General features: G+C 35.4%; 1 protein-coding gene across 1 annotated transcript in view; it reads right to left on the bottom strand.

The window, feature by feature from the left end:
• ZZZ3 (zinc finger ZZ-type containing 3) overlaps window positions 1-22,294 on the bottom strand; it is a 44,986-nt gene that overhangs the window by 10,552 nt on the left and 12,140 nt on the right. The window contains exons 2-8 of the mRNA XM_070941255.1: window positions 14,755-16,298; window positions 6,341-6,479; window positions 5,367-5,514; window positions 5,174-5,289; window positions 3,616-3,690; window positions 3,025-3,126; window positions 1,435-1,530 (exon numbers count right to left, since the gene is read on the bottom strand). Coding sequence (XP_070797356.1) covers window positions 1,435-1,530; window positions 3,025-3,126; window positions 3,616-3,690; window positions 5,174-5,289; window positions 5,367-5,514; window positions 6,341-6,479; window positions 14,755-16,247 — 2,169 coding nt within the window. The 5' untranslated portion in view covers window positions 16,248-16,298. The remainder of the gene's footprint in view (window positions 1-1,434; window positions 1,531-3,024; window positions 3,127-3,615; window positions 3,691-5,173; window positions 5,290-5,366; window positions 5,515-6,340; window positions 6,480-14,754; window positions 16,299-22,294) is intronic.

Raw genomic sequence — 22,294 nt, 5'->3', positions numbered from 1 at the left:
AGTCTCCCAACATTACTTTTAGGGAGATTGGAATCACCAAAAAATATCCCCATCTAAGCAAGATACCTTAAAAGAAATCCATAATTAATAATATCAAAGATCATGAGCATAACCAAAAGGAACAAGACCCTATACTTAGTTCCTGACAAAAATAATTTATAGACATCATCAAGACTATTTCATTCAAAAATCAGGTCTGAAACTAGCTGAACTGGATTTGGATAATCAGTTTCACCTGGTACCTTTTAAAAGTAAGCAGAGGTGAAGAAATGCCATTTTTAAATCAGGATTGAACTGGGGTGAAATCCATCAGGTTCTGACAGGTTCTGGAGAACCGGTAGTGGAAATTTTGAGCAGTTCGGAGAACCAGCAAATACCACCTCTGGCTGGCCCCAGAGTGGGATGGGAATGGAGATTTTGCAATATCCTTCCCCCAGAAGAGGGGAGGGAATGGAATTTTGCAGTATCCTTTCCCTGGAGTGGGGTGGGAATGGAGATTTTGCAGTATCCTTCCCCTCCCATGCCCACCAAGCCATGCCCATCAAGCCATGCCCACAGAACCGGTAGTAAAAAAAATTGGATTTTTTTGGATTGAACCCCTAGCAGTCAGCAGTATTAGCCTGCAATACAGCATTCTAACCATTGCGCCACCACAGCTCAATGGTTAGAATCTTCTCAACACACACACACACACAAACACACAAGGTGCAGCACAAGAGAAGTTAAAATCACAATAGATTCTCATTTTAGGAAAAATATTTCTGGGAAGGAGGCTAAGACACTTGAAAAAATGATTATTAAAAAATAATGGGCTGGGAGTTCTCTGTCAATATACAGGCATGGAGTAGGGCTCCTACCAAAAATGTTTAGTTGTTGAAAGTTCTGCGTATACGTAAGTACCCATATGTATAATTTTAAAAAAAACACAATGAAAAAAAAGCAGGTTGTATACCCATGATCTATTCACTTAAAAATATGCTAACTGTAATGCAAGAAAATTTGGCTCTCACATAAGAAGTGTGGAATCTAAATGATGCAAAGACAAAGATAAAAAAGATCTGAAACTATGGTAGGCAAAAGAATGTGACTATGAATGCATCACTAAATTAAGGTAAAGTGTACTTTTGCACCAGTGTTCACATTCAACAGTCTTTATTCATGTGTAAGAAGATCAGAGTTCAGTTCCTAACATGCCATATTGAACAATGATATGCATTCTACTTAAACGTAAGTAAAACAATTTGCACAGAGATTGTGGTTTTTGATTTCACAAACATCCAGTTGGACCCAATTTGAGAATCTGTTTCAACTCAGATTTAGAGTATTGCCTATATTTGATTTAGGGTCCAGATTTTAAGTTTTCTTTGGAAACCCGCTTATTCTGGACTGAAGGACAGCAAATCTCAGAACTTAACCCAAAGTCTTGTGATTTACCTTTTTAGAGTATAAATACAAGTTTGGTGTTCTGCCTGGAACTGGAATACCAGCTTTAGTCAATTTTATGAAATATTTCTGCACTCTGCTGGCAACCTAAAGACAGAGGAAAAAATCTATTAGAATATATATATAAATTTAATTCTTGAACACTAAATAATTATGTACGCTAAGTCTTAATTAAGAAAAATACATATGAGTGACTCCTCCTGGTACCAGGAGGAGACAAGAGCAATGTACTCTTCTCCACTCATAAAGACTCTCTAATCTCATTTTAAAATCCCTCATCAAAACCAACTTCATTAAAAGTTTCCTGAATTTTCAATTAGGATATCGAATTTTAGAATAAAAATGGTTTTGCGTGTTTAGAGTGTAATCTGAACTAAAATATATTAAATATATTTATTCCCATCCAGTTACATCTTAAAATGTTCTGTTCTCCAGCATTACCCCTGAGATAACCTTAGCACAGGAGTCTACTACAGAACAGCAGGATAGTATGTGTTACAGAAACTGTCCCTTATGAAGAAATGTCTTCTGATATAGATTGCGTTTTTAAAAATACACATCCTTATTTCACTAATACATTTTTCTTTTTAATATTTAATGAGGCCACTAAGGGAGGTCATTTGTCAGTATGGGACCATACATCTCTGTCCTTCAGTCAATCAAATGAGGCTGTCAAGGTTCTGTCCCAGTGTTTGGAGGTTATGGAGATCAGGATGGGAAGAGTCTTTGACTCAACCTTGCCAAACTGGGTGGTTTTGGATTTTGGGTCCTCTGGATCCCAGAATGGGAAACTTTCTATCTTTGCTTCTAAACAGGGTTGAACTCCCCTGCTCAAACTTAATGCACAAATTGAGTGTCCTCCTGGAATCCCAGTTCCTGCTCAAAGAGCAAGTGGTAGTTGTGGCAGAAAGATCTTTGCACAAATTTGTCTTGTATGCAAGACATATCTGGATCAAGAGGCCTGCTTGCTGTCACTTTGCCCTAGTCACTTCCGGTCTAAATTATTATGTATACATGGAGTTATCTTTGAAAGTCATCTGGAAGCAACAAATGGGCAAAAATATAGCACTCCTGATAGTTATGGGCACATGCCCATGTAACATCATTATGTAGCAAGGTAAATTGGCTTCCTTTAACTTTTCAGATGTTCGAGGTGCTGGATACCACAAATAAAGGCCCTACATGGCACTAGACTGTTATTTGCAAAACTGCCTCTACTCAATGATATCTGCCTGTCCCACACATTCTAACAGGCAGGCACACTTCTTTAAAACAATGCCATTTGATGGGACTCAGGAGGTATGTCTTTCACATTTTGGCATCTGCCCTGATCCCTACCTCCACCCAACATGTGGCTGAGCCCAACCTTGTTGGCCTTCAGAAAGGCAGCAAAAACTTGGCTTTTATCTCAGGCTTTGGGGCTGAAATGAGTGGAACGGCATCTATGAAAAGCCATTTACTGTATTTTACTTGTATTTGTTTATAACAAACAGTTGTTTTATTTGTTTTAGAACCTGTTTTATCAAATAAAAGAAACTATTTATTAGCTGTCTAAAAATTAACAATAATGAAGCTCATTACCTGCTTTGCAGTTCTATTACCCAACTCATCTGCAATTTTTTGCCATCGCCGAGATTCTACTTCCTCTGGAGGATACTTCAAAAGTAATTGTTCAAGTTTTTTCTGAAATGATGAACAATGATAGTTGTCAATACAATTTGATTCTCACAAGAGAACTCTAGTCATCTTTAATGGAAGTTGGGTGAGAGGAAAGAAGAAATAGAGATAGAATAGGAAAACCAGATCAATACTATAGGATACTCCAGGGGTGAAATCCAGCAGGTTCTGGAGAACCGGTAGCAGAAATTTTGAGCAGTTCGGAGAACCGGTAGTGGAAATTTTGAGTAGTTCGGAGAACTGGAAAAATACCACCTCTGGCTGGCCCCAGAATGGGGATTTTGCAGTATCCTTCCCCTGGAGTGAGGTGGGAATGGATATTTTGCAGTATCCTTCCCCTGCCACGCCCACCAAGCCACACCACGCCCACCAAGCCACACCACATCTACCAAGCCACACCACACCCAAAAAACCACGCCCACAGAACTGGTAGTAAAAAAAATTGGATTTCACCACTGGGATAATCTCACTTTAAAATTACAGTTATTGCATTACCTGTTCTTCTACTGTCCACAGCTGATTAAAAGATTCAGGTTTGGTCTCATCACAAAGTCGCCCCCTTATCATCTGCTGAAATACAGTACATAACAAGAAAGGAATTTAGATAACACTCATATTTTATTTGAATTTCAGTCAAATAAAAAGGGTTGTCATATGGTTACCAAAATAATCACATATCACACCACAGTACTGTATATCAAAACTAAACATTCTACTGATAGCAGCCACAAAGTATTGATGCCATCCTAGGGCTTCAGATTTCAAATTATATCTCATATTCCTATTTTCTATTTCTTTATCAGGTTTAATAACTGAACCTAAAATGGAATGGAATCCTGTTTTTTCAGTTCTGCCCTTTCCTCTTGGCATCCTTAGTCTTTTTTTCAGCCAAGGAGCAAACAAAACATTCAGAGTGTGTGTACACTGCACTTGCTCCTTCTTCTTTGGTACCTCCTTCCCCAGCTTTAATGTGTTTGGGTTTATCCTTCTTAAGACAGAGATGGGCAATTATGGAAACTTTAATACCCATCGATTTCAACTCCCAGATTTTCCTGAGCCAGCATGAAGTCCACAGGTCATAAAGTTGATATAAATGCCTGTCCCTGTTCTAATATCAACCAAAACCCTCCATTTTTTATTCTTTCCTTTAGTAATTACTTTTTCTAATTATGCTGGCAAAACAAATGGATAATGAGCAGAGTTCTTGAGCAGAGTGATCAATGTTCATAAACCCATATATGATTTTAAAGAGAAAAACCTGAACGTGCATAATAAAAAAATAATGACTTTATATAACTGCCTAACTGCTCCTTTTTTCTCAAGTACTATTCTTATGAACCTGTTCTTTCAAAAGGAACCTCTGGTTTAAAACCCATTCTTTCTACTGGAGCTGAACTAGCAACCCTTTGCTCTTCATCAATTATTACTAATCATAACCGAACTTGTAACAGCCAACCACCAGCTGTCCCCACCCCCTACCCCACTCCCTTAAACCCTTTTTGGTTTCTATTTCTGATATGGAGAGATTTTTAAAGCCTTTAGTCCTCATTCACTACTACAGAGTCAAGTTACTGCATGAACTTCATAGCTGAGCAATGACCAGAAAGGTGATTAGATTCGGCGTTTTCTAGACTCAGTCTGATACCATAACCAAAACATTCTGAAAGAAAATATTTTCTGGTTGTACTACTGAGCAGGGAATGGTAAATTGCTAGAAAGTTGCATTCCTTGCCTTTCAAGCAGGAAAACCTAGCTTCATTTATTGACCAAAAAAAGGAAGAACAGCAGAACTGCAAACAGTTAATTCACTCCTAGCAAAGCTAAAAACCATGCAGAGATAAAAGCATATATTGACCTAACCATCACCTACTGACCTAGTTGGAAGTGAACACTGTGGCTTTGACAATAAGGAATTGTAGCATTTGTCTATAAGAAGTTTAAGAATAATTTGATCAAACGGTAAAGGCTACAACTCTTCCCAATAAATTATCTACATTTTTCAAAGAACTGCTTTGGAAAATATGGGCAATACTTTAGTTCTGTTCATATTTACTTGTGGACGGTTGTTCGTTGAAGATTCTGGACAATCACTAAAAGGCAAAACAGAGTATGAAGTAGCCTCTCCATCCTTTCTGGGATCCAAAGGGCTTTTTGGTCTTGTAGGTAAACCTACAAAAATAAAAAAGAATTAATATGGTGCTGTTATAGTGCTTTTCTTCTGTAAAGCATAATAATTTTATACTTACCTTTATCAAAAATAAGCTTGGCTCGTCTACTATTACGCTTTCGGTTTCTGAATTCTCTTTCAAAATTCCCAAGGCTTGTAGTATATTGGTCCCAGGATATCTCTGGCAGTTTGACAACTCTTTGTGGAAATGGAAGCCCTACATCAACCTGACGGGGAAAAAAAATAAAACATTTACACAGAAAAAACGCCAAATAATATGATATAAAGTTATATATACTTGAACTAATGTTAAGGCAATGCCAGATCTCGAGGTCTGTATTACTATACTGTCACACATTTAAGGAATTCTCCCAAGAGTAATAAAAGCACAGTACATAAAATATTGAAGCAGCAAAAAATGATGGCTCATTAAACAGATCATATTTAAAATTGTTATAGACAGATGCTTAAAATTTCATCACCGTTTGTCTTTTTCCATTAAATTATTTGCTCACTTAAGATTCTGAACTATTATATCGTAAGAGAGGTTACAAAGAGACCAAAAAATAGAAACAAAAAACCTAAAGCTGAACAATGTTCAATAGGTAGATAGATAGATAGATAGATAGATAGATAGATAGATAGATAGATATCATATCCCTTTAAGTACATTCACTTTATTATTGTTCTTTAATAATAAAATACATTCCACAAAATCAATAATCTGATGATAAAATTACCAAATGACATATTCAGCTGCCATTTCCCAGTGATGTAATGAAGCAAGAACATTGGTGCAAAACTGAATACAAGAAATACTGAAGGCAGAAAAGAACAGAAAGTGCCACTATTATTCATCTGATTTCATGAACAAACGACTAATTCAATTTTAAGTAAACACAGCTTTGGAGAAATGATTTTAGAACAACAGATTCAAGGGCTCCTGTGCAGAGATCACCTACTCTCTTATTATTACTATTTACTCTCACTGTCTGCAGGAGATGAAGTATCAGTTATCAAACATCGCTTATGAGAAGATTCCCATTGCTATACCTTCTTCTGGAGACTTTCCACAAATCCAATGGGATCTTTCAGTGCTTCTCTCTGATGTCTGCCTAAACTCTCAAGATCTTGGACTGCTTGAGTTCGCTGAGCCTCGAGTACTGCAATCGTTTGTAACAGTCTCTGATAACTACAGAGATAAAGGGAAACAGCTCACTATAGACTTCTATGCGCAAGCAAACCAAAGTGGGAGTAGAAATGAAAGCAAAAACAAAACCTTAGCACCCAGCACATTTATCTGAAAGATTCAAGCAAAAAAATTAACAGAACCATGAATATTACAGGTATTTTTTTAAAAAAGTCAGAAATTTTTTTAATATTCAACAATAGTAATAAAAGCAACATTTTTGAAAATCAACATTAAAACAAATGTTGCAGATACAAAAAAAAAAAACCCTTAGATGCTGCACAGAATAATCTTTTTGTAACTTCAGTTTAAGTTTCTAGCTACCTAGTGTACCACCAAAAAAAAAAAAAAACCTGCCGCCAGCAAACGACTCCAATATCCTGAATCAATATCAGCCTGATATCTACGTAAGGGAAAAGTGAAACCAATGTATTTATAAATATTGGTTAAGAAGATTTTTAACTTCATTGTGTATCTTCTAAAAATGCTTCAAGAAATATATCGTCTCTGAAAGTTTGGGTTATAACTCCAATATAAAAAGAGCAGGGTGAACATTGTAATTTATAAACAACTAGACAGGACCAAGTTGGGGGAGGGGTATTAAACTACCTTACACTCTGTATCATTTTAAATACCCAGGAAGCTAGGTAACCCAGAGGGTTAAAATTAAAAACAAAACCAAAATATAAAAACTCAGCAATAAAGAAACAAATTGCTTAAGATTTTGAAGCTGAACATATTATTTCAATATATCGCTATTTCCTAAAAGATGGCAACTGAGGCAAGTTTCCTTAGAGACAGAATTCTGTAAGTGCACACTTAGAAAGACAGCTCTATAAGTTAATATAAAAACCTGTAATTGGATCAGGTCAGTCAAAGATTTAATTCTAGAGAGTACTGAAATAACTATTGTAGACAACATTCTAATGCTCTTTCAAAGAAAATAATTTTATCAATAGAAGAGAGTACTTGTAGCTCAGGATTGAACTTTTGAGGTCCCTGGTGATCTCTGAGCTTGGTTATTCTCTTGTAACCATTTACAAACCCCACACCCTTTTGGCACTGATGATGTTATCTAGTTAGGTAATGAAACATTTGCAAGAGAACAACCAAGCTCAAAGACCACCAAGGTCCGCACAGTAATTTTAGCTCAACTTCCCATTACATAAAATATTAATAAATGTATTTTAAGCTCCATAATCAAATGGCTTGTTTCTGGGTGGCAACAAAGTTATTTTAAAAAGTTTAGGGCTTTTCTTACATTTAATAAATATTTGTTGGAATTCTATATGAAAATCAACATTACAGTAAATGTTTTCAACCTTCAAGTTTATATCTCTCTCAGCTTCTTCCTGTTTTTCACACATAAATACAATAAATACTGTCCTAAAAAAGAAAACTATTGTACACATGTTGCTACAAATAAACATAGTGTAATGCTACTTTAATTATAAATGGATATGCTAGGAGTTCTTTAGTTGTTTAGGAGTAGACCAGTCTATGCTCGTATAATGAAGAACCAGATACCAGTGATGGGTTACTACTGGTTCGGACGAACTGGTAGCGGCGGTGCTGGGAGGTTCACACCCATGAGCGAACCGGTAGTGACGGGTTTTGAAATCCGTCCTTGCCAGATACTATCCAGGTTTGAAGTGTTTAGAAACAGTGACTGTATCAGCAATATCAGTGCAATTCAAGCAACAAGTCATATTCTTGCCCATCATATACAACATAAAATTGATTTGTATAACCTGAAATCATGAACACCTTGGTTTTGTTGATTGATACGCTTAACTGAATGCATGGCAGTATTTTCTCACTGCAATTGAAGATATGCATGCTTGGTGTATAATCATGCTGAGCCACATGACCATGGAAGTGTCTTTGGGCTCCCTTGATTAAGAACCGAGATGAGCACCAGCCCCTTGAGTCAGGCACAACTGGACAGGGGAAACCTTTACCTTTTTATATTCTCAAAGCAAACCACAATAGAGAATTACATTTCCAGACAAAACCTGAGAACAAAATATGCACAATTTTGAACTGATTATAAAATATAAGGCTTTTATGGTGGATTAGAGAAAGTGCCTTATGATGAAGAAATACTTTATTTCACATAGAAGTTCCAATGCTGCTATTATTAGCAGAATATTATATTTCAAAAATTTTGCATAAAATTATTTTTCATTCTTCATCATTTACAGGTACAGAGATGAACACAAACTTGTTGTCAAAGTAAACAGCCTGAAATAATGAATTCTACTCAAAAATTAAGGAAACAGATGTGTAATTGATCAGAAAAAAAATTGTGGAACTTAAAACAAAAATTTCATATTATTAAAGCTAAAGCTATAGACCAGGATATACAATAAAAATTATGCATTAACCTAAGAATCTTCAAACATAAACATTAGCTGCTAACATAACCTAACAATAAATACTGTTCAATGACAAACTGCAAAAAGCAATATTTTCAATTTCTTTTGGAACTTTTTTTTCAAATTGTTATATTGCATACATATTTCGTACACCACCAAGTTACCTTAAGGTAAGATGGGTAGCCAATAAATGCTACAAACAAACAAACAAAATACAATCCACTTCCTGACACTGATAGGAATTCTTTATCCTATCTGTTCTGACATTGGAAAGTAACTTAGATAACATTTAACTATTATTTTTGTACTCTGAACTGTCAAAATAATTGCATCTCAATCTGTTAACATTCTAAAAGTTACATATATTATCGATGTAAGAAATCAATTTTTTGAATATTTGCAATGAACTGTTTTGCAAATCTGGGGATGGTTCTAGCGGATTTTTTTCTCACCCAGATCTTGCCTCAGCAATTCCAAATAACTTCTGTTTCTCAGCCATGCTTTTGCAGTTGGAGTTGCTCAGTTTTAAATTTGGATTTCTTTAAATAGCCTTTTTCTGCTTTGTAAGAGTATCTTCACTTTCAATGCTTGACAGTTATTGAAGCATAAAGAGGTTCATTATTGTTACATGAAGACAAAGCTATCACAATCTGAGAAGTTGTAAAATCAGAATATTTTCTCACCTATGGAACTGTCTTCACAAAGCTAATTGAAGACTAATGAATCAATCATCTTTTGGGGCTTTACTGAGAACTTCACAATTAAAAAAAGAGCAATGAATCAACTGAAAGAACACCCAAACTTCTACACCAGTTTTATTCACTGCTTCCTTATCTTAACATCTATAAATTTGACATAAATAGTACATGCACATTCAAATTTGCAGAAAGATGTCATGCTCAACTTATGTTCGACAGAAAAGAATAAAGGTTGTGCTAACTTCCATTCAGTCAGGAATTCATTGAAATATATACAGCAGAGTACTCAAACTTTTTCGTGCAACTAATTAAAGGTTTTACATGTTGCATTGCATCATGCACAATGATATTATCAACTTTTATGCTAAAACTTAAAAACAAAAAATAAACACTTCATTTAAAAATGTAAGTATCCTAGAGAAGCAATCTAAATAAATATAAACTATAAAGTGGAGCACGCAATGATTTTGAAAAAATGCTTTTGATTCCACATGAGCCTTCTGTTTGTTTTAAAAAACTGTTTTATAGTTTTCAAACTGCTTGCAGACAGCCAAATCTTTTTTTTTTCAGGATTGCTCGGAATCCTGAAGAACAAGAAGCTTTGAAATAGTTACTGTGCTCATGTAGGCTTCAGGCATTATCTTTAACCATATAATTATTTTTCTTCTGCAATATGGAACGAAATTCTGCAATTCAGATATAACACAAACATAAAACACAATCAAGCTACATTGTAAAACTATACACAAAATGTAAAAAAAAACCCTAAGCTACACTAAGAGCAGTATTGAATGTTTTTACTGTTTTCCCGAAAATAAAACCCAATTGGAAAATAAGTCCTAGCATGATTTTTTCAGGATGCTCATATTATAAGCCCTATCCAAAAAATAAGCCCATTAAGATCATCAGCCAGATGCATTTAGTACCGTATTTCCCCAAAAATAGGACCTAACAGGAAAATAAGTCTTAATACGTCTTTTGGAGCAAAAATTAATATAAGACCCGGTCTTCTTTTCAAGGAAACATGGGGTATTTTATTTTCCCAGGTAAAGTTCTTTTCTCAATTAACTGACACGCTGATCCCTTATGTAAATATTCAAAGAATGTGCTAGGCTGCTCAATATTTGTTATCAGATTTCTCTTCAAAGTATGTTCTCTGTTATTTTAATTTTCTGTCTATCATAACAAAATAGAAATCCTGAAAAGAATGCTAATAGGAAACCAGAAAAAAGTGCTTTTGCATTTCTTCATAATATTACTTTGAAATCTAAATCAGATCTATAGTGAACCTTTCCTTATTTAAATAACAAATGGTGACTTTTTCTAGCTATTTTTCTCAGGCAAAATTCCCTAGAACCCAGGAAAGATGTTATGATTCAAAATGGAAAATAGTACGTGACCAAAATGTATGAATTTATTCTAATACTGAATTACAATTTAAAAGATGTAAAAAAGAAAAAAAGAACCCACCTTTCTGAAAATTCTAAAGTGTGGACATACTATGGCACCTTAAGTATTGAACTCTTATCATCCCCGAACACTGAGGAGGCAAGAGATTAATCCCAGAATTCATATTGCCACATACTGCCACAAGACACAAGTCACATGTGCCAAAGTTTCATCTACAATTTCACACTCCTTTATTAGTTTCAGTTTATAAATGTTGGAATCCAAAGAAACTGTAGATCAACCAGTTTATCTTCATCTGTTCAAATAGATATTTTTTCACAATACTTTATTAAAAAGAACTTCAAACTGTTACTATAAATGGATGGACCCTTATGCAACAGCTGTTTATGTAGCATAAACAGGCAGTTCCAATTTATAACTATAATCAAGCCCAGAATTACAGCTGTAAATCGTGCTGGTCACTAAGCAGGTTGCCACTTGACCACACTTGATTTTACAACTTTTTGTGGTGGTCATTAAAAGAAACACTGTGGTTGCTAAGCGAATGCCACAGTTAAGTAAATTTTAGCCAATGGGCATTTTCCCCCCAGAAATCAGAAGTAAGCACCAATCGCAAAATAAAGGTTGTAAATTTATTTATTTATTTTATATGCTGCCCATCTCACTGTTGAAGCAACTCTGAGCGGCTTACAAAATAATAAAAAGATAATGTTAAGAAAAAACATGGTCAGGTGACTGCAGGTTATAAATGGCTGCAAACATGAGCCAGTTGTGAAACAGTCAAAATATAATCACGTGGCTGCAGGTGGTGATGGTGGCGATCAAAATGTCAAAATCAGGTCATAAATCATTCTTGAGGGAAGTCCATCATAACTTTGAATTGTCTTAAGTGACTGCTCACAAATCAAGAACTACTTATATTGTCAAACTGCCTAAACCACAGGCAAGATCCAATCCATTTCCTAAAGTATTTCCTTAAATTAAATATCAGTATTTAATTTCCCTGAGAATTATTCTTGCATATTCTGTTATGAAATTGCATATTATAAGCATATAGTCATTGGGTTTATCTGGTAAATTTTTAAAATCCAGGTAAAATCTGCTAAAATCCAAGATGCAGCAAAACCTAACCCAAAAGTGGCTAAAACGTTATAGAGAGATCAAAAGTTAACCAGTAGAAACGTAGGGTGCACATGCATAGCTCGTATTTGTTCAGAAGCATGGCTTATCAGGAAGAAGCAAGTCTCTTGTGTACACTATTTGATCATCTGACTTTCTACCTGCCAGCCTAAGTAATTAATCAAATAGAGGGTTATATTTATAGTTTGTTTTGCGTTATATATAAACACAGGCTTCTAGTTTATTCAAAACTTCAAAGCAAAAACTGATCTATGATTCCAATTTGCTTGGGCATGATAAACTAGAATTCTAAATAAATGCAGTTAATCATGATCAGGTCAATAGAATGATAATGTCCTTGATTCTATAACCCCGATTCCCAGGTTTTAAATTTCTTTTATCTTCCTCTCCCCTAAATTATTGCTTTAGAAAAAAAGCAATGCACTGCACAGCTGTGCCAATTTGACACTATAATTTACCTCAAACAGACTAATTCAAAGTTAGAAATCTGATATAAAATTAATATGGTGTAAATACAATATTGGAAAAGGAATTGAGACATATCTGCAGCAAGTGGGAAAAAGCAACAGAGTACAATTTCTCATAGTAATTAGGTTGTATGTGGTAGTGGGCTCAGGCACTTAATTTTAATGAATTCCCATGAAATAATTTTAATTATTTCATGAAATTTAAATTGATTTCTGGCCTATTAGAAGTAATTTCAGAGAAGATTTACTAGGAAAAAAGAGATAGGATGGGCGAGAAAAAGTAATTGCATATTTGAAATTATCTTAAAAGGAAAATGTAGTATCAAATCAATGCTGTTGACATTTACCAATAACTGCAGTTTTCATACAATTTTTCATCTATGTTCTTCTCAAGGATCAGAAATTAGATGGTTTGTTGATTTGGTCATTGAAAGAACTATTTTTTTTCTTCTCAAGCATTTAACAGTTTTCTGCAAATCAGCCACAGCTGTGATATTCTTGTACCTATGAACAATAAACACTCATCTGCTTTCAAGTGTGCTGAAAATATATTCAAATTAATATAATAATCTATGCAAGCTCAAGACAACTTTTCAAATGGTTTAAATTTGAAACCAGTCTTCAATTTTAGTTGCCGTTCAGCAAGCGCCAAATGAAACTGCTTGACTAAATTGTGAATTTCTTTTTAGAAAAGAGTTATGCATTCAATTTATCAACATTATCTATTAAAATAGTACTAGCACACAAAAAAAGCAGGCTTTCACTTGGAAATAAAAGCAGTACATGGTTTTCACAAAGTGGTTAACTAAATCTTAACTTAAACTTGATTTAACATAACTTAAACTTGAAATTCAAACCATCATAATTTTTAAAAAAATCTATAGAATATGTTGTTAAAATCACAAACCAAAATTTTAAAACCAGTTTTTAAAAGATAAAATCAATATGCAATATAAAAACATATATTTTATATAAAACACATGTTTTTGAAATAATACTGAAAGACTTCCCTAAATGATTTTGTTCTAGATATAAAAAACAATCTGCATCTTTTCTTTACAAAGCCAAGACAATTCAAACAAATGCACACATTTTCAAACAAACTTACAGCCTGAAAGGCAAAAAAAGTGATTTGATAGCATGACTTTTTAGAATGTTTGCTTCAATTTAAGTATCAAAATGAATTCTGGTTTTAAAATCAATCACTCAGCTGAAAACTGTTGCCATAACTATTTAAAATCTTGTAGGCTGCTAAATAGTAGTGTGAACATATATAAGAATAATTATAACTTTAAACATATCTGAATTACAGAATTCAATATAAACTTGTTTCTTGCTAGATAAATATGGTTTTGGATTACGTATGTAAAACTGCAGAATTAAACTGATACTATCAGAAATTCTAAAAATCTTTTTGCCTTTCCTAACATACAAAGTAGTCCCAAAGATGAGTGAGTGTTAATAGCCACATTCACTTTTTACTAACACATGGACATCAAGGGGAGTGTGTTACTAATTTGTTTTTTCAATAAAAGATTTAGGAAGTAGAAAAGGGTGAACTCCTGTCACTTCAATATCTTTTACAAAGGTTAACTGATTAAGGAAAAAGAATTTTCCTTCTAGACCAACTTCATATATCTGTATCTCCATTACTGATCCAGAGCCTGTGCACCAAATAACAAAATTGGAGCAAGAATGATGTCAATTTAATAATCAATGCTTTCTAGTCTGTACCTGTCAAAATGACAAGTATCATATTTGTACAGCTGATCTACATTACTCCTAATTCACAAACTGAAAGATTTTATTATTCAAATAAATGTGTAAGATAATAGATGGGTTTCTAAAATATGTTTCTGTGTTAAATAATAATAATAAAATAACTAAAATGTTAAAATGAAACTTGTGGTTTACAAAGTCTATTTCCAAATAAATCTCCAAACAGGAAAGTGCTCTTTAAAAAGAATTTCCTGCTACATCTATATTAAATCAGATTCATCTAAAGCTCCTTAACTGTAATGATAAGATTAAAAACTGCTACTTTTCCACTAGATAAAATTTAAATGCCTTATAAAGAAAGCAGTTTTTAAAAATTAGTCCTAGGGTATATATAGAAATTTTGAAAACTAGAAATTTGATTAACAAACAAAAAAGCAGAATCCATGGTTACCATATTTACACATACTCTTTGTTGTGTTTCAATGCCACATGATCTGATTCAAAGTAATACACGTCAGGTTCTTCCTCCTCTTCTTCTACAGAATGAAGACTGGCACTTTCTTTGGCAGATGGTAGGGATGGAGTAACAAGTCTATTTTCTGAAGTTGATTTACTTAGTCCTTCCTTTGGGTGTTCTCTGGAATCACAGTAACTTTCCCTTTCACTTGGAGCAATTTCTGTGTTTGCACCAGATCCATTGGTATTAGTAACACTTGATTCCACATTCTTTTCAGGGACAGTATGATTGTTCTCCTCAAGCTGTCCATTCTCTTTACATGGAGAGTTATGTTTCATAGGGCTAATTTTTGTTGAGCCTGCCCTCCATGGTGATGTTCTCAAGGTGTACCTATGTTCTTGAGATTCTGATGTTGATGAAATTGGAGCTGAAACACAGTCCAAAACCGGCGGTTCAGGTTCACATGAAGCAGTTGTATTATCATAACTGTCCAGGTTGCTGTTGTTGTTTTCAGATTGCTCTTTTGTGGCAGTGCTGTAACCCACCACATCTACTTCCTCCTCGGAATCCCTTAACAAAGATGACTGGGTTTCATAAAAGGACCCCGTACCCGTACCTGACTCTTGTATCTGATTAACAGTTTCCTCAGACAAACAGTTCTTTATTTGTTTATGGTCCTCACAGGTTAACTGTTCTTGTGAATTTGTGCAAGGCACACTGTGGTCTATAAAACTGTCCTCCTTATTTCTGCTATGAAAAAATGATGATGTATTTCCATTATTTGCTGTACTTTTTTCCTCAGATGAACAGGAATCAGCATTGTTCTGTGCAGTGGCTCCATCCAATTGACAGTCACCACACTTTGTAGCACTTGAACCATTCCCATTAACCCCATTGACAGATTGACAAGTTATGAGTTCTTCGGTTACTGAAGAATGATTTAATTTTTCTGCACAAACAGTTACCTTTTTAACCTCCCTTTTATCACTATCGTCCAATATAAGACATCGGCAAGCTCGTTTAGGCCCTGGATTGACCGTGACATTGTCTGAAACTGAATTTTTATGTTCCAACCGATCTTTCCCTGTTTTAGAAGGTAGCACTTCTTCTGAACTATGTTGGGCCTCTGAACGTAAACAACGCTTAATTCTCTTTAAAACAGGTGAAAGAGGTTCCACTTGTTTCTTCTCACAATTTTCCACAATTTGTTTCTCAACATTATCCTTTTCTGAAGTTGAGAGGCCTCTCTTTCTAGGGCTTACCCATGATTCTTTAGAACTCTGCTGCTTGACATCATTAGCTTTCCCATTGCTATTTCCCTTCTGAGTCTGCAGAGATTCTGATTTCTTCTTTGGTGATCTTGATCTTACTTGTGGAAGAGAAGGAACCTCCTCTGGATGAGCTATGCTACGGTTTCTTAACGTTCGGCCACAAAAGTTTTCATCCAAACCATTTAACCCCACTGTTGATCTTGTAACACGAGTAGATCGAGAAGCAGCCATACTATGGCAAGTCCCTAAAGTATGTTCCTCATGATCCACTCATTCGAAAACCTTCAAAGAAAAGTGAACAAAACAATGAGAAAAGCATTATAGAAATCATACAGTAACTGTATAACTGCACTTCTATCTAGCATAGTAGTTTCCTTATTCTGATAACATGACAAATCATATATATTTTTACAGTACTAAAAAATTCTGTATTAGCACTCATATTTATACATAACAGATTAGCTGCAGAAGCAACTCCTGGCAATATGTTTCATAGTAAGTCATAATTTCTACATAGTTCTTCTGAAATAATAATATTAAAAAAATTCTGCTATCATTGAATAATCCAGTACATTTGCATTTAAGAAATGGTGCAATGTCCTATCAAGTGATGATAGCAATAACTTATAAATTTTCAAACATTAAAATAGGGAAAACCTAAAGGTCTGGTAGATTAAAATGAAAGGACATATCCTCATCTAATTTTCAGCAGTGCACTGTTAATGTAACAATGATATTCATCAATATTTTAATTAATCTTATTCTGAAAAAGACAAGGTGAAAGATTTCATATTAATGTGAGGTTGATTTGTCTAATCCAATTTTATATTGACTAAAGGTTATTTATACAGATCACATGTTAGTCAATAATTGTATTTGTATTTTTTATTTGCAGTTATGCTGTTATCAGTACTATTTTTTTTAATAAACAAAAATTGCTTAACATATTCATGAAAAATACAGATCTTGAAGAGAAATATGATTTATGAACAAAACTAAAAGAAATTATCACTGGTACTAATATTTTAATGAACAAATATTGCAGTAGAAAGTCTTTCGCAATCTGTAAGTGGAAACTAATATAAATATATTGAATAATGGATCAGATATTCACCAGTAAGAATTTTAAGAACTTGGAACTAAAATAGAAGATATGTATTATACTTACTGGATACTAAATTTGTGGGTTTTTGCTGATCAGGCACAAATAAAGCTGGAACTGGGAAAGCAGTCAGAGATTTTTTTAAAAGCATATTTAAAATTGTTTTCCACTTTTTAATTAAAAAGACAGGCTAGTGGAAAGTTAAAATGCATAATATTTCTGTAATAGGGTCAGTACTTGCAGCATTTAACAAGATGTAAAATTAGAATGTACTTGTCTCTAAGAGACAAAAAAAAAACAATAGCAAAAAAAGTCATGAAAAGGAATTAAATTTATTTAAATTCTTTGCAGATGAAAGGAACACAATTTTGTTTTAACTGATTCTTTTCAGAGAGATCAGTTCAACAAGAACATTTTTGGAAGCAGGCTCTGGTGTTTTATATGAGAGGAGGAAATATCTAAATAACCAAATAAGCTAAAGACTTCAGGTTCTGTTGTGAAATGCAATTTTCACAGCCAACCAATTTAAATGAGAAACAACTAGCACATGAGTTAGAATTAATGATGTACGTGACATGATCTGTATCACATGCTACATCAAATTCCCCATTGACAGTTATCTCAGATAGGAAAAATCTTTCTTTTCTTTTAGAGAAGACTGCAGAAAAAACGCTTGAAAGCAAAGTGGCAAAAAAGTGTTACAAGGATTGGAAAGCAAGAGAGCTATCAACATTCTCAAGTCTCCAATTAATTTTCTGGAAAAGCAGAAATTTCTGGTTTACAACTAGAGCTGAAAGGAAACTGGATTCTACAATCTCTGAAGAACAAGACAAGAGTTAGATAAAAACTGTTAAGTTTAATTGTTGTGCACTGTGGATGTCAGTTAATAGTCACTTTATAAATTTATGAAAATTTAGCAATCAACTTGTAGCTTTAATTACTAAATCAAGTCTCGGCTGCAGAAAATACTTTATACTGCAGTTACAGGCTGTGTGTTTTTTATAAATATTATTTGGGAAGATAAATCCTGTCCTGCTAGTATTGTGCCAGCACCATCTTGTGGTTTATGGGGGCAAAGCATTAGATATTATATTCTTTTCCATCTTCATTCATCTGAAATCTTTTCCTATATTTGAAATTGGATATCTAATGATCTTTTCTCTTAATATTATTTTGTTTTAATATATTCAATTAAAAGATCATACATTAAAATGTTTTCTCTTTCTTTTTAATAGACTTCAATCTTGTTTATCTCCTATTAGATGTTTCTCTCTCAAAACGGGGAACGGAAGGGAAGGACTGCTGATACTATGCGGCGGACAAACACCATGGAGCAGGGCAGTGGTGTACTAAGATTTCCAGCTCTGCAATGGTGCAATTTGTGAAATTTGTGCGGGTTCTGCACTGCAGCAAGTGGGGATCAGGGCCATGCCCACTTGTGAGAGAGGCTGGGGCTCAGCAGGGAATGAGATGCTGGCCCAGTGCTTCTCCGTTTCGCTGGACAAGGGCTTCGGCACCCAGGCTACACAGGAGGCAAGTGTGAGCAGCGTAGGGCTCTGAAACGTGGCATGAAAAGTAAGTTAGCAGTTGGTGATGAAAGGCCCAAGCAGCTTGGGACTCCGAAGAGTGGTGCATGGGATCTCTCAGTAAATTGGGAGAGGCCTTGGGTTGTCGGAAGCATTAGGCCCCCCTATGGCCTTCCCCACCCCAAAATACCTCATATGGACTTAAAAATCCGAATTCGATTAGTGAATGCCTGGGCGAAAGCAGTGAGTTTTCATGTTCATCGTACGTGATTCACTTCAGTGAATCCTCGGGTTACGAATGTAATTGGCAGGCTCCAAGACTACCTGTAATTTTGCTATCTGAATATGTAACCCACAGCTCCTTCTATATGGTTAGAACACAATCCCTGAAAGTTACCAAACCAGAAGTCAGTCATTTTCCCTAAGATTATTTGGAAAGTATTTTTTATGATCTTAGATAGTTTATACATAAGTAATGATTTACTATGATCCTCTCTTTGTCTTTTAAAAAAGATATACAGACAGAAGAATTTTGCTAAACTGAAATGGTCCTTTATTTTATTTTTGATGAAGATCTTCCAGGAAATTCAAGAGTGATATAAATATATATTACTGATTTTATTTATTTAAACTGATACTCAGTAATTAACGATGAGCAATAATGTCTCCAAAATCTGATATTATATATCATTTTGCATTATTTTCTAGTAACATGGAGTACCATTTACATAGGATAGCATACACCAATTTTTAAAATATCAAAAGAATTGCCACAAAAATTGGATACATTACAGAACTTTTTAAAAAGGTAATATGGAGTAGGAATGGGGAGACTCAGATGAGTAAATGGAGATGTTTAATCAATGCTGAATCTGCTTGGTTCTTGATTTGACAATTATTTCTGGCTACAAAATAAAATACTATTTCACAGTATTTGTGTATTTCAACTATGTGTGCCTCAAGGGCGAAGACAGATAACCAACAGTTTGTGACAGCAAGATATGAATAAGGTATCAGTTTCAAGCAAAACTGGGCAATAATCCATATTCCCCAGTTGATAATGGCTGATAATAAAAGCATTATTAAAGAATTATACTCAGGTCCTCTAACATTATACCAAGGACAGAACCAGTGGCTGTCTCTGCTTCGATTCTTTTTGAAATACTTTCCAAATATTGTATTATTTCCCATTGATAAAACAGAATGCCCAAGATTTTATAAATAAAAGATAGCCCAGAAAAGTGTTAGCTGAAGCTAGAATCAATTAATAATGTGAAGGTTTAATGAATACTAAATACTATTCACAAAATATAATGCATATGAACTGAGAGAGGGTGGGTGAATCTTTGTGTAAGTGTGTGTGTGAGAGAGAGAAGGGGGGGAGAGAGGGAGGGAGATAGAGACTGTATATCTAACTATACACCAACTTGTTTAAGATGTTAATATCATGATTTTCTTATTGAGTTCATTTTGCTGCTCAAAACCAGTTGTCCAGTTAACATTTTCAATTATTATTACATAAGAAGATGCAACATAAAAAGATGCAGGCAAAGTCATCAAATTTTTTAGTTCCCAATAGTGGCATCAGCTCTATGCAGCCAGTGTTGTTCCCCGGACAATCCAGGGGTACAATAGCTAACTCCAGGGTAATCAGTGATAGAAACTGGAGCTTCTTTGTGAAACTAAGCTACAGCTTTATAAAATTATAAACCTTAAATATATGTAGTCTTGTTATTCAGCTACTAACAAACACATTGAGAAAAGGTCCAAGCACAAACTGTTTAAGACAGAAAACAACCAAAGGTCAAGGATTGAGGCGAACAGATCTTCCACAGTAAGTATCTATCAACCAATATTTAGATAAGCAGGAACCAGCACTAGATAAACAAGACCAATCAAGGAAGACACAATAAACTAATCAAAATTGTTAGGATAGTCTATCACAGGGGTCGGCAATCCGCGGCTCTGGAGCCGCATGTGGTTCTTTGATCCCTCTGCTGCGGCTCCCTGCCGAACTGGTAAAATTTCTGCAGTACGGCAAACCGGCTGATCCCTCCACTGGCTGGCCCCACACTTCTCTCCTCCCTTCCCAGTTATTCCTCGCCTGGCCTGAGAAGGTAAGGGCAACGGCGGGGGAAGGAGAAGCTGCCAGGGCTGATTCTCCTGTGCCTCATCTCTTGCTGGTCTTGTGGGTGCTTCTTCTGGCCCTTGTTGGTGCTAGGCATGCCTCGGTCACTCGGGGAAATGGGCAACCTGCTCTTTGCCCTGAGGCACTGGCCTGACCCAGCTGCAGCTGATGCTAGCCTCGCTAACACGAGAACTGGCAGGATGAGAATGGGATCTGGAAGGAAGAGGCGATGGAAAGGGTGACAGGCCCCCAGTGCCCAACCGTAGCTTTAAACCTCTCATGGGGGACTTTCGCTGCCTGGAGGACACTTTTCAATCAACGCCGCTAGTGGCACCACTCCGATGGAGGAGTAAAGAAGCTCAGGGCAGAGAGACATAGAGAGAGAGAGATAGAAAGGTAAACAACACATCTGAGGCAGGGCATGGCAAGAGGTGGCTGGGAGGGGAGGGGTGAGACAGGGCCAGGAGAGGCAAATAATTTAACAACTGGTTCTCTGTCCTAATGAACGGCTAGGTAGGCGTGGCTGGGGGGGTGTCATGTGACTGGGTGGGACTGAGTGACATCGAGTTGGCCGCACCCACCTAGTCAAACCAGTTGTTAAATTATTGGCTCCCGTTTTCTTTTCTCTGGGAAACGGGTCCAAATAGCTCTTTGGGTGTTTAAGGTTGCAGACCCCTGGTCTATCACATATAAAATGCCAACAAGCTCCATTCCTCCATTCACTAATTATGTTACCTAGGCTGGTAACAAAATGTCTACAGCAGGGGTGTCAAACTGGCGGCCCATGTGCCAGATGCGTCACACGCAGGCCACGCCACCCCAGCTCTGCAAATGAGAAAACCTCACAAAACATCACGTGACGGCAATGTGACACGGGAAGTTTGGCACCCGTGGTCAACAGGAAGAGAAGCAAGATCAAAAACCAAGAAACCAATAAAAATGAATAATTAATGAACTGCCCACAACATTATCTCTTTTTTAAAAGTAATTGATCTCCTTCTGTATATATCAGCCATTCTTTCTTACACATTTTACCACACATATATAGACATGAGAGCCAGTTTGGTGTAGTGGTTAAGGCATAAAATGAGAAAAGGGAGAAAATGAATTCTAGTTCTGCCTTAGAGAGAGTGGGACCTTGGGCCAGCACTTTCTCTCAGCCCTAGGAAAGGTCCAAAGGCAAACCACTTCTGAAAAACCTCTCCAGGAAAACTGTAGAGACTTGTCCAGACAAGAAAAATGTATACATAATACATATATTCCAATACTGCCTTCTACAAGAAACAATTAAAAAATTAGAAATATAAACAATAAAATGGGATGGAGATGGGGTGAGAAGTAACAGCATTAGGAAAGGAAAAGAAGGGGTAACAAAAGCAGATGAAGGTAAGATATGAGAAACAAGGCACATAGGAAGAGCAGAAGTGGGGGAAGGAGAGAGAGATAAAGATCCAGTTTAGGCATTATTAAATGATTAAAGCAAACAACTCCCAAGAAACAGCTGTTTTTAAGATAATTTTCA

Source organism: Pituophis catenifer, unplaced genomic scaffold (assembly GCF_029215685.1).
Source record: "Pituophis catenifer annectens isolate HBS135680 unplaced genomic scaffold, rPitCat1.0.hap2 SCAF_3, whole genome shotgun sequence".
In the NCBI taxonomy this organism is placed as follows: domain Eukaryota; kingdom Metazoa; phylum Chordata; class Lepidosauria; order Squamata; family Colubridae; genus Pituophis; species Pituophis catenifer.
This window is presented reverse-complemented; position numbering and strand designations above follow the sequence as displayed.